Source organism: Vicia villosa, linkage group LG3 (assembly GCF_029867415.1).
Source record: "Vicia villosa cultivar HV-30 ecotype Madison, WI linkage group LG3, Vvil1.0, whole genome shotgun sequence".
NCBI lineage: Eukaryota > Viridiplantae > Streptophyta > Magnoliopsida > Fabales > Fabaceae > Vicia > Vicia villosa.
Genome location: NC_081182.1, coordinates 212405863 through 212419825, shown reverse-complemented (window position 1 = coordinate 212419825; position 13963 = coordinate 212405863). Strand labels below are relative to the sequence as shown.

At 32.0% G+C, this 13963-nt stretch overlaps 1 protein-coding gene across 1 annotated transcript; it reads left to right on the top strand.

Annotated features, from left to right (window-relative positions):
• The first annotated feature begins 11449 nt into the window (after positions 1 to 11449).
• On the top strand, positions 11450 to 13828 carry LOC131657302 (uncharacterized). The gene is made up of 2 exons (XM_058926715.1): positions 11450 to 11571; positions 11925 to 13828. Exons 1-2 carry the CDS (start codon positions 11518 to 11520, stop codon positions 13803 to 13805), a joined length of 1935 nt encoding a protein of 644 aa, XP_058782698.1. The 5' UTR covers positions 11450 to 11517; the 3' UTR covers positions 13806 to 13828.
• Positions 13829 to 13963: the final 135 nt, after the last annotated feature.

Genomic DNA, 13963 nt, shown 5'->3' with positions numbered 1-13963 from the left:
CAGAGTTGAAACTTGACTGGATCATTTTCACATAGCTATTTATCTTCATAAATATTTTTCAAAACTTTCTGACAGTTTCCTACTTCTAGGATTGTTGTCTCCCTGTGCTAACCCGCCTATCATGGCTCTTTTCAATGCAGCTCTTTCAAAAATCACTATTTTCACTTTTTCTGTTTTAAATACGTAAGCGTCCCAATGATAATTTTGAATGAACATATGCATTTGAATATGATTGATGTTTACCAGGAAAAACAGGAATGGCATTCAGGAAATGTCCCGATCATCTGGACATCATTCCATCAGAAGGAAATCACCAAGAGAAACGCATTTCTCAGCAAATTCCTCAAAAAGATTTTCTCTTCAAAAGAAGTCTTATTCCCCAGCAGGTTTGTTCCAGATTACTATCTTCAGAAGGTGTGATCCCCGCACCCGGACTTGGTCAGATAGTGCATCGGAGGATTATGCATCTTCCTCATTCCCATTTGAAAGGGCATCAGAACTTCCAGTTACCTTTGGTTCCCCAAGCGGTAGTCAAAGATCCTTCAAAGGGATACCCGGGTTCTCAAAGAATTTCCCCAGACGAGGGTACTCAAGCAAGACAAAAGATCATCAACGATCACAATACATTCATGTCCAGCTGACTAGTGGGAATTTATTTTTCCAATTAGAAGCTTGACATTCATACATTCACATATTCATACATCATACATCATCCATCATGCATCATGCGCATATTCATGCACAACATAACGTGCATATTCCTCCGGGAATATCTCACATTTACATGCATCATAAACATTGCATATTACTAACTTGATTTTTCAGGTAGGCAGATATCTTCAACAAAGATGTTCTCAATCACATGCAGTGTTCACCTGAATTCCATGAACGGTTCTCTCAGATATAATCAAGCCGAAGATTCATTCTGATCACTTACCAACTCAAAAACAAGCATCACAGATCAAAGCGATACCTCAGACGGTTCCAGAACGATCTAACGTTGCAGATCTAAAGCGATACCTCAGACGGTTCCAGAATGATCTAACGTTGCAGATTTAAAGTCGATACCTCAGACGGTTCCAGAACGATCTAACGTTGCAGATCTAAAGCGATACCTCAGACGGTTCCAGAACGATCTAACGTTGCAGATCTAAAGCGATACCTCAGACGGTTCCAGAACGATCTAGCATCAAAGATCTAAAGCGATACCTCAGACGGTTCCAAAACGATCTAACATTGCAGATCTAAAGAGATACCTCAGGCGGTTCCAGAACGATCTAACATTGCAGATCTAAAGCGATACCTCAGACGGTTCCACAATGATCAACTTCCAAAATCTAAATCGGAAAAACTTTGGACAAGTTCCGTAACGATTATCTTCCAAGACTTAAAGCGGTAACCTTGGACGGTTCCGAAACAGTCAACACAAAGACTTTCAAATCCTTCATCAAGATATAATCAATGGATTCATTCTGATGAACAAACCCTCAACCCATTTACCAGGTGGCATCTGAAAGCCCATCTCAGGTAATGTTTCAATCTGCCAACAACATTTCGCAGACGACATTCAAATGCAACTTCCAACATCTCTTCTGATCAAGGTAAGTGCAAATTTTCAGGGCATCTAAATATTCAATCATCTTCTACCTTCAGATTTCATACAATTTCTTCAGGTTTAAGAAGATTGAATAGGGGCAACTGTTATACCCCAAAATTTGCCCACATATTTTTCAAGAAAACTCCAATCTGAAAATTAAGGGTCTCATATAATCATGGATTTTTATTTCAACAAATATCCTGACATATGAAATACTTAGTTTTTAGAATCTTTCTTATACAGTAATTTGGCTTGCAGTTGAACTTATTCTTACGCAAACGCCAAATACTGTGTATTACTTCACACATGCTATTTATTTATTTACAGATAAATGGTACTGACACAATTGGTACAGAGTTAAATCTTTTTGCAGGCGCAGAATCAGGAAACTCAGACTGTACTGGTAACAAGTAGATTATTATTATCTTTTGTTTCCCACTAATTGTTGTACTATATTCCATTATTTGCAAAAATCTTTTCAAATCTCTTTTTCAAAAATCAAATCTCTCTTTTTCCAACACTATCATACACTTTCTTTCAAATCTTACTTCCACTCAAATTTTCCTTTTGTACGGAATCACATCATTCCCCAACGTCTCTTTCCTTCTTTCCATTCTATAAATACCTCTCATTTTCTTCCATAAAATCTCACATCAAATTCCAACTCATCTTTCAAATTCCACTTCATAATCCATCTTCTCTTCTTCCCTAACAAGAATGGCAAAATGGATAGAGACACTGTCTCTTGCAGTCATCACCATTGCTACGGTGATCATGACTTTCTTCTGCCTGCATAGTCCTGAAGAGTGTGGACCTGCAATGGTTGCACTCCCAATCATCTACATGTTATTGTTCATAGCATGGGTTATCAATCGTCATTCTTAAATTTTGCCGTATTTCTTATTTCTTAAATGTACCGTTTATTCGTCGTACTGTTCAATATAGTATGTAATATTTGTACTGTCAGTATTAAATGTTGTACTATTTGTCATAATATTGCTTAATTACTAAGATAATATTTTGTGTGTTTTCTGCCAGTCAAATATTCCTATTTCTGTGCATTAAATGATTTTCAGGGTTATTATCAGTAATTTTGCCCGCATACCGTAAATATTAGTTATTTATTATGTCTGTGTTTTTCTAACAAGTCATGTAAATAAACTTTCATCTTTCTCATAAAACATAAAACAAAAACAACAACAAAAAAGAAAATTAACTTTGACTGTTGATTTTTCACTCTAACTGCTACATCAATACCTGAACAGTCAGTTGACAGCCAAACTGCTGGCAGTACAATTCACAGTGTTTTGTACCATCAATCAAATCAATCTTTCACAATTCAAATTTCCAAGATTTTTGTGTTAGAAGTCTTCTGAATATCACGCGATTAGCAGAGACTCAACACTGCACAAAAATCAGGTACGCTTAACTGTCTCCTACACAAACAGTCCCTAATCAGGGTTTTTCTTGTTTTTACAGGAGCAACAAGTTTTTGAGAGCTCAAATGGATTTCATACACATCCATATATCTCAAAGTACCATCATACAAATTTTCAAACTTCAATTCACTCAGACGCACCGTCAGCAGCTCAAACAGTCAACAGACGACCCGTTTGACCAAAAAAGTCAACAGACAGTCAAAAATGAATTTTTTTGTCAAAGTCCATATTTTGTCAAAGGATTCATCATTTGATCATTGGATGATCATAATTCATCAAGGAAAGATCAAAAATCAACAAAACCCTAAGATTCAAAATTAGGGTTTTTGCCTGAAAAGTCAACTCAACTTTGACTGATCATAACTCTCTCATCCTTCATCCAAAAAATTCAAACCAAAGCTTGTTTTGAAGGAAATTCAATTATCTTTCAAATGCCATTGATCCCATGGTCATTGGATTCACCATTTGAAAAATATGATCAAAGACATTACAGGTCATTTTCAAAGTCAACAAAAAGACACTTTTTTCAAAAGGACACACAAGGAGCTTCAAAAATCATTTTGACATGAGACCAAAGACATTGGTTAGAGGACTCTTTGAGGTTTCTAAAAAGTGCAAGATCTCCTTCATATGACAAAAATTGAAGGATTTACACCTTGTTGAAGTTGGCTAAATTTTGGGAAAATGCATGAAACCAACATTGTTCAAAATTGCATTTTTTCCAAATGGGGCCAAGTTTTCAGCATTCAAACATCATTTCCATGATGATATGGGCCTCCCACGATCAAGGCTAAGCCCACATCATTTTTTATCCATTTTTGGCATAATTTTATCTTATTTTAAGATTAAAATTAAAAAGAAAATGAAATGGATAAAGAATAGCTTGTATTCCAAGCAAGACTCATTCAACTCTGTCCCAAAGCAAAGTACAGCAGAGGAGAAGAAGAAAATCAAGCCATGGTGGCTTAAAGGCAAAGCTACCAATGTTGAAAAAGTCAAGATTCCAAAAAAACTCATCAATGCTTTTGGCTTAGTTTCTAAGCACTCTAATGCTTATAAATAGGCTATAGCACTTCAGTAACAATAGAGACAGAAATTGGGAGCAAAACTCTTGCTTGTAACACACTTGTAATCTCTTAAAATATTCAAAGAATTTTGAAATTCGAATTCCAAATTTAAGTCACTTTCCATTCAAACTAAACACTCAAACACCTTCCTTGAACATCACTGAAACTATCTCAATCAATTACAAGCCTTGAAGCTCACTGAATCGAGCTACACAGGTCAAAATTTGTTCAAACTAAAATCAATTCGTATCTGGTTATTCACACACGTTTAACAAGATGTAGACATACTATTGAGTTTGGTTTGAGGTGTAGATCATTTCTGGAAACTTAATTGAAGTTTGGACACGTACAAACGAAATCACCATTTTAGGGTTCATAGCTTCAAAATTAGGGCTTTCCAAATTAGGCAAAATTAGAGGTTCTAATTAGTACCATTGAATTCGCATGGACCAAACGAATTGAACTGATAGGTCGCGCCAAGTTTATGTGTACGTTTGACCCTATTCGCTATTTTGCAGGTTTAGTAAGTAACCAATTACAGCGCTTTTGGTAAGAAAGCGCTATTAAAAGTCTTGTCTGAAGGTTGAAGACGAAGACGTGTCACCCACCTATTGGTTCTGACGCGCGCGTTTTTTTGAATATAACCCTGGGTTTCAGTGTTTTGCAGGCGTGTCATAAGTGATGTTCCCTCACCATCTGGACCATCTGATCTCATTTATGACTCATCCAACGCTCCAGATCTCGCGTGCACATCATACTCCCTCACTGATTACCACACAGGATCAGTATCCTTTTATTTTCTATTTTATTTTCTATTTTATTTTAATTTCTTTGCAAAATTAATTAAAATAGTTTTAAAAATCCAAAAAAATACACAAAAAATATTTTTAGACTTCTAAAATAATATATTATTTTCTGAAATAAAAATATTTTATTTTCTTCAAAATTTCAATATTTTGCATAATTAATTAGTATATATTGATATATTTGCTTTTTAATTATTCTAACCAATCAAAAAATCATAAAAAAAATTGTTCTTTGTGTTAAATATTGTTTATATATTATAAACTAATTTTGTACATATTTTGAATAATTTTCTTTTTAAGTTTTAATTATTTGTATAATTATTTGCATAATTATGTTTTAATTAACTTAAATCAATTTCAAATCAATTTCCAAAAATTCAAAAAAAATTAGTTTTGTTTTAAAATTAATTAACAAATATTTTGTACATATTTTAAACTTAATTTCTAAGTTTAAATCTATTTTCATCTTTTTTCTTCATTTTAATTTAATTAATCATGCATTAATTATAATTAAAATAAATCATAAAAAATCCAAAAACATGCCCTTTTATTTTTCTTGCAATTTAAATTCCTAGATAAATGTATAGGATGTCAAATTCATGTAAATAGGCTAGTTTACATTTCCTGCATAATCGATGTAATAGCGTAGATTTACTTTCCGCACTTTACATTTCCGCACTTTAATTTCCAGCAAATATAAACTGCGTGTATGTCAAAGATAAAATTGAACCGTTAGATCACTAACTTCAAAGATAAATATCTAAATCCAATCACAATCACACTTGCACCTCTTAAGGTAAATCCCTTTTCAATCTTTCAAAATCAAAGTCAAATTCAACTGTTTTGAGTACAAAATCGAACCTTGCTTTTATATCCGATGAAAGGATAGATTTTTAAAGGAAATAGGATAAAGACCTTACAACTCAGGGTAGACCTCCTAGTTTGCTTGCTCAAATCAAAACAAACAAAATTCTCATACACTGTTGATTTTTCAAAACTTTCAAAAAAGACAATACTTTGTATACATCCAAACACGGATTATTACAAAGTTAACGTTCTTTTCAAAACATCTTTCGAAAGATAAACAAGCATTTTGTATACATCCACACACGGATCATTACAAAATTCAATTTACAAAGGTATTTGAAACCACATATGAGCAATTTCAGAGCAATTGAAAAGTGATCGAAAAAACAAGTGAGCTAAGCAAACTTAAGAGCCCATGGATAACCATGGATACAAAGGGTGCTAACACCTTCCCTTTGTATAACCTACCCCCTTACCCAGAATTTCTTAAAGGTCTTTTTTCTGTTTCTTTTATAAACCTTTCCTTAATTGGATAAAATAAAAGGTCGGTGGCGACTCTGTGAATTTTCAAAAATGCGAAAGCATTAAGCGACAAAAAAGAGTCAGTTCACGTATCTCTACAGATCAGAGGTATGGCCCGGTATTAAAAAATCGGAGGTCCACACTCATATATATTAGGAACAAATTGTAAGGTTTGAAAGTATGTTGGTAAGAGAATATGGCAAACTAACTCCATGAATGTTATACATTCTTCATTAAAATGTCCATGTATCCCGGTGGATGTGTCTAATTATACGGGTATCAAGGTGTTTAAAACATACACCATCTAAAAGGGTATTTCCTTGAAGAAGAGTGTGGTACCATGTGATATGACCATATTATCCATGACTTTCATAGACAAGATCTTTAAATACATATTAATAAAGGGGTGTGAGATTTAAATGAAATTATTGAAATATAGCATTATCAGTTGTAAATTAAGAATAATGACACCATTCGTATAGTTGTTTAGGCCATAGCCCTTTCAATTCTTCAAGCTTTTTCTGGATGTCCTAAAGGATAACATTGTCCATGGGCTCTTCTTGGCCATTGACTTGTGGGTGTTTAACTTATTCTAACTTGATTTGAAATTCTAGATAAATTATATGTGATTAACTTTGGTAGCTTTAATTTTTAGATTATTCGTTTCCAATATAATCACCTCACTATGCCCATCGTGATATTTGACACTACTTCGACTTCAATCTATTTAGTGAAATAGTCAATGTCTACAAGAAATAATTTAAACTTCCTGTAAGATAGGGGAAAAGGTCCTAGAATATCCACTCCTCATTCTTAAATTTACCACAGAGAGGTTACCGAACAGAGTACCTCTACAGGGGTGGGGGTGAGGGGCATAGTGTATGTTTGAGTATCGTTGGCACTTGTGACACATGTTTACATAATCGTCAATGTCACTTAACATATTTAGCTAGTAATAAATGGATCTTAATTACTTGTTCACAAAATTTATTCCTCTCATATGACTCTGGTAGACAACTTGGTGCACCTCCATTAGTATTATATCAGATTCTCTCTCGCCTAAGCATATTAGCATTGGTGTAGATGTCCTTATCTTATGTAATTTACCTGCAGCGATAATATATATTATATACAACTTTTTTCCGCTTTTCTGCTTCATCTTTTCAATGGTTAATTGTTCTTACGTTACATACTAAACTATGAGTCTTATCCATTTTTTAATGACCTCTATATCTACGATGTTGACGTCTGTGATTTTTATGCGGGAGGCGAGCATTATATCTTTTACTACTACTTTGTTGTGGCATAACTTCTTCGTGATGACGAGTTTTGATAGAAGATTGACGTTGGATATTTCTTCCTTAGGCGTGTAAGTTACTTAAAAGAAATTGAAATGCTTCGCTAGCTCTTGAACATTTTGCAGATGCATCACTACTTCTGCCTTTTTAGTTTAGTATTCGTCAACAACTTGACTAGTTACCAATTGAGAATAATTTCTTCCTCATAGATTTAACGGGTCAATTTCCCTTGTTAAAGTCATTATTGTAATTTAAGCAACATATTCCATTTGGTTCTTACTGGCCTTCAATTTGAATCGCAATGCTTTTTATCTCAATATTGCTCGGACATTCTAATAATACTACATCCCTACTTCCCTTCAGGTGACATGCTCTGTCCACTAACAATATCCATATGTGGGGAGTGTATTTGCCTACAAGTGAGATGAACTCTATCAAGAAATCAACTAGGACTTTTGATTTTATACTATCTCTTAGAACACACTATATATGATATTGAGATACTTATTTAGACCAATATATCATTCTTTCATGGAAGAAGATGCTAGTGTGAAACACTTCTTCCGTTCCATAAAAAGTGTTTTATTTAAGCAACGCACGATTCTAAAGAAAATGACTAGATAAGTTAGTTTTTATGAAAAAAACTAATATCATTTACTAGAATATACTTATTAATTATAGCTAATAGAGTAGTTAAATAAAGAGAAAGATAATAAATAGCAATATAGTTGTGAAAAATAATAATAAATGTTGCATTAAAATTGTAAATTGACAATTATTTTGAGACAAAAGATAAACATAAATGTTACGCTTTTTATATAAGACAGAGTAGTTTTACGTTACATTTAGGAAAAATAATCACAATGATCAACTAGATGGATATTAAACCTAATTACGCTTGAATCATGAAGGTTATTCTTAAGGAAAGAGACCGTATAAAATATATGGATGATTGGGAGGATATCATGAAGAATAACAACTTCAATGTGAGTAAAGTCTATAAGGCGCTACAAATGTGTGATCAAAAAGTTAAGTGGGGAGACTTGATGTATGGTAACATGGCGAGACCCCAAACTTGTTTTATTATGTGGCTTACTTGTTGTGGGAATTGGATCGAACTCTAGTGCGTCGAAGAGTAGCTTCCTGTTTCGACAGTGAATTTGTCGAAGACCTACATACTATAGTCGAAGTGTGTCCTAGTACGTGGGTGTCCAAATGCTAGGGTTGTTAGTATTTCGAATTGGATATGCTTGTAATGTCCAATTGCTTAAGTTAGCTTGTACCCAAAGTTAGCTTGTAATGGGCATTTGTGAAAAAACCCATTAGTTTACTATGTTAGGTTTATTATAAATAGCATACTAGTATCTCATCATTGCATACTACAAATGCTAATTTAGGGTGAGACGATTATTTGTTATTCTTGTAACTTATAATCTTGACTGAAAGATAAAGGAAAGAATAGTAGTTATAACCAATCCTTGTTGTTCTCCTTGTTTATCATCTTTATTTTTCATTGTGCTCCCTATTATACTCTGTTAGAGGCATCCTTTTCACAATATTTAATACTCCTCTTATTTTTGAATGAGTTTCGTTTTAATTATTAAAATTTATTTCAAAATAAATGGTATTTTCATTTTTTTATACAAAAATATTTAATATTTTTTAAAACTTTAATTGAAATATACTAACAGTATAAATAAATCACAACCGTTAATTTGTTAAATATATTTGATTTTTATTTAATTTTTTTAAAATAACATAATTAAATAGTTGTAATGCGTTGATAGCATAAAAAGTTTAACGTTGACAATGCATCACAATTACTTTCTTTTTTTTAATTATGTCACTTAATTGTTATACATTATAGTATTTCTATCATATTTATAAAACTATTTTAATAAAAGTGCAATTTTTTATGACTAGATAATTACATTAACCTTCAATAGTGTAAAGAAGTTTTCAATGATATTAATTTTAAAATAGAGGGAGTAAAAACTTGACAATTTAACGGTAAAAAAAATACTGTAGTGTATTAGTAATATACTGTAATTTGTTGTAGTAACTTTTTTTTCTTACTCTCATTAAATTGCTTTTTGGACAACTACAAAATTTTAACTTCAGCTTAACTACATAGGCATGCTAACTTTACATGTGAACATCTTGAACATGCAAGCCTCTACACATTATTTTAGAGTTTCTGCTAAGGCTCTTTTATAATTATTGCTGACTATGTAGTGAATCTCTAGGACTTGATAGCAGAAGATTCCAACTCAAGATTCACAAGTTTTCAATAAACAAGACATGACTTATGATTCATAAGCTTCATTCACAAAATCCAAGAACCTATGATGTGGACTATTCCTACTTCTGAGCACATACTACACATAGCATAGGTTTCCTCTATCCCAACACTATTATTATTATTATTATTATTATTATTATTATTATTATTATTATTATTATTATTATTATTATTATTATCATTATTATTATTATTATTATTATTATTATATTTATATGTATTTGAATCGGAGGTGAATTTAATCAAATTAATTAATAATAATATTTTGATTTTGACAAAGATTATAATTTTAATATTGTTCTATATAATAATCTATGAATTCAAATTCAATCATTGGACTTTTTTCTTCAAATTAACTCATGAAATTTATAATACTTATAAAAATTAACTATTAAAATAGTTTAATTAATTTTAAAATCGAAATCATAAGAAATACATAAATTCTTTTTGTCTAAGAAGAAATATGTAAATTCTAATTCATCTTAAAACCATTGATCAATTAACTGTGAGAATATTATTTAAAGGTTTTGAGTGAATATGTGGTTTGTCTTTCACAAAAGTGTGTTTTAAATATAAAATATTTTTACTTGTAGAGAAAGTATTTTTCACAGGTGAAGGATATTGTGTATAGACTCACCCTTGAATGATAGAGTTGAAAATTACTTGTACTAACCATCCGAATTGCCTCCAACAATTATTAGGTCATTGATATTATTAGGTCAGATAATGTATTTCAACTTAGAATAAGAGGTCACAATTGTTTTGTGTCTAAAATTAAGATAATTATTAATTTTAAAATTTCATAAAAAGGTTTTATTTGTATTTTTTCTTTTTATATTTTAAAATAATTATCTCTTTACAATATTAATATAACATTTATTATTACTTTTTCACTCTTATATTTCTATTTATCACGTTTCATTTTATTCAACTAATCTATTAACTACAATTAATAAAAATATTTTAGTAAAGAATATTAATTTTATCATTAATATTAATATATCTAATCAATTTTTAAGAATCGCACATTGTTCAATTAGACGAAGGGAGTACTACTTCTATAAATTAAAAGAAATTGAAACTTTAAATTTCTTGAAGTAACTTATCAAAATAATTATGTTTGATGAAGATTCTTAAAAATTTGCTTTTATCGTTTTAATAAGTTTGTTTAAGATTTTAGAGAATCAATTTTAATTTAAAATAAAAAACTAATTCTAATAGCTTTTTCAAACCTTATTAATTTTAAAATATAAGACTTTAGTTTATGAGCTTCAAATTAAAAAATATACATGATATTAAACAAACAATTATTTTTTTTTCCAAAACAAGCGCACCAAAAAAATGTGAAAAATAACAGTTACAAAATAAATTGTTTTTAGACACAAATAATTTTATAAATTATACCATATAAACAAAAAATAAAAATGTAATCTTGCAATTCAAAGCCTAGTGTCCTCGTTATTTATTCTTTTTTCTTTGTATTCACTTATAAATATTTTTAAATAATGTATAACACATAGCTTATTATTTTTAAAAAATAATTTCATCAAACAAAACCTTACTATCCTTATTATTTGTACTTTTCCTTTCCATTTTCTTATAAATAGTTCAGCTCATTTTCACTTCAAATGCATCTTTCACATTAAAACAGTTTTTCCACAATAACATAAGAGAAAAAAATGACACACAAAGTTGTTTTGTCTCTCCTCCCTTTTCTCCTACTCTTGTTGATTGTAAGTTATTAACATTACATGATGGTATCTTTTAAAATTATATTATTCATCACTTATTCACATAAATCTATCATTTCTCATCTTTATTTGTATTTCTCACTTTTCCTCACAATCAAACTGTTCTACTTGATTTGACATAATAAGGTTTTTTCCATAATGAAAATTAGAAAATTTATTTTTCTATAATTGTCATTTTAGATTATGTATCCATCTATTATGATGAGTATCCATCTACTATGATGAACGTGTAACTATGCAGCATAATGTGTATCATAAAATACTTGAGTTTTCTTATTATCATATATATCATCCAAATTTTACTCATTAATATGCATTTATTCATTGTATTGTAGAATGGAGAAGGAAGCTTTGCTAGATATATAAAACTTCCACAAGAGAATGTAGAAGAAAAACAAGTTGATCAGTCTTATCTTGATGGTTGGCTCAAAAATCCATTGAAGAACCAAAAACTCATTTCTAACTCCAACCAAGTTTATCTTGATGGATGGTTGAAAGATACTCGATCTGAGAGTGCAAAATCCACCCCTGACGCCAATCAAGTTTACCTTGATGGGTGGTTGAAAAATACCAGAGCTGAGAAAGAAAAATCTAACCCTGACTCCAACCAAGTTTACCTTGATGGATGGTTGAAAGATACCCGAGCTGAGAAAGCTAAATCTACAGTTGAATCCAACCAAGTTTATCTTGATGGATGGTTGAAAGATAACAGAGCTGAAAAAGTAAAGTCTGTACCTACATCCAACCAAGTTTACCTTGATGGATGGTTGAAAGATACTCGAGGGGAGAAAGAAAAATCCACCTCTGACTCTAACCAAGTTTACCTTGATGGATGGTTAAAAGATACTCGAGTAGAGAAAGCAAAATCCACCTCTGACACCAACCAAGTTTACCTTGATGGATGGTTGAAAGATACCCGAGCTAAGAAAGCTGAATCCAACCAAGTTTATCTTGATGGATGGTTGAAAGATATCAGAGCTGAGAAAGAAAAGTCTGCCCATAACTCATACCAAGTTTACCTTGATGGATGGTTGAAAGATTCCCGAGCAAAGAAAGAAAAATCTACCTCTGACTCTAACCAAGTCTTCCTTGATGGTTGGTTGAAAGATACTCGAGCAGAGAAACCAAAATCCACATTTGTCTCCAACCAAGTTTATCTTGATGGATGGTTGAAAGATACTAGAGCTGAGAAAGCTAAGTCCACCCCTAACTCAAACCAAGTTTACCTTGATGGATGGTTGAAAGATACCCGAGCAGAGAAAGAAAAATCAGCCACTGACTCTAACCAAGTTTACCTTGATGGATGGTTGAAAGATACCCGAGCTGAGAAAGCTAAATCTACAGTTGAATCCAACCAAGTTTATCTTGATGGATGGTTGAAAGATAACAGAGCTGAAAAAGTAAAGTCTGTACCTACATCCAACCAAGTTTACCTTGATGGATGGTTGAAAGATACTCGAGGGGAGAAAGAAAAATCCACCTCTGACTCTAACCAAGTTTACCTTGATGGATGGTTAAAAGATACTCGAGTAGAGAAAGCAAAATCCACCTCTGACACCAACCAAGTTTACCTTGATGGATGGTTGAAAGATACCCGAGCTAAGAAAGCTGAATCCAACCAAGTTTATCTTGATGGATGGTTGAAAGATATCAGAGCTGAGAAAGAAAAGTCTGCCCATAACTCATACCAAGTTTACCTTGATGGATGGTTGAAAGATTCCCGAGCAAAGAAAGAAAAATCTACCTCTGACTCTAACCAAGTCTTCCTTGATGGTTGGTTGAAAGATACTCGAGCAGAGAAACCAAAATCCACATTTGTCTCCAACCAAGTTTATCTTGATGGATGGTTGAAAGATACTAGAGCTGAGAAAGCTAAGTCCACCCCTAACTCAAACCAAGTTTACCTTGATGGATGGTTGAAAGATACCCGAGCAGAGAAAGAAAAATCAGCCACTGACTCTAACCAAGTTTACCTTGATGGATGGTTGAAAGATACCCGAGCTGAGAAAGAAAGATCTACCGCTGACTCGAACCAAGTTTACCTTGATGGATGGTTGAAAGATACTCGAGTACAGAATGCAAAATCTACCGCTGACTCCAACCAAGTTTATCTTGATGGATGGCTAAAGGATATCAAAGCAGAGAAAGCAAAATCCATGCCAAACTCCAACCAGGTTTACCTTGATGGGTGGTTGAAAGATGTAACACCCTTCTAAATCCCGTAGAAATTAATAAAATAATTCAGAGTAAAACATGAAAACAAGGGTGTCACAATTCAATTTAAAACAAATCTCATAAATCAATTGTCATGCTTCACTTAGGGGAAAATCATCCATTTAACAAAATCATGTTTCTATACAGCGGAACATTAATC

Excerpts from the sequence above, each read along its gene's own strand:
- LOC131657302 (XM_058926715.1), top strand. The coding sequence starts at position 11,518 with ATGACACACAAAGTTGTTTTGTCTCTCCTCCCTTTTCTCCTACTCTTG. Across the intron at positions 11,572-11,924 it reads TTCTCCTACTCTTGTTGATT|AATGGAGAAGGAAGCTTTGC; the intron begins GTAAGTTATTAA and ends ATTGTATTGTAG.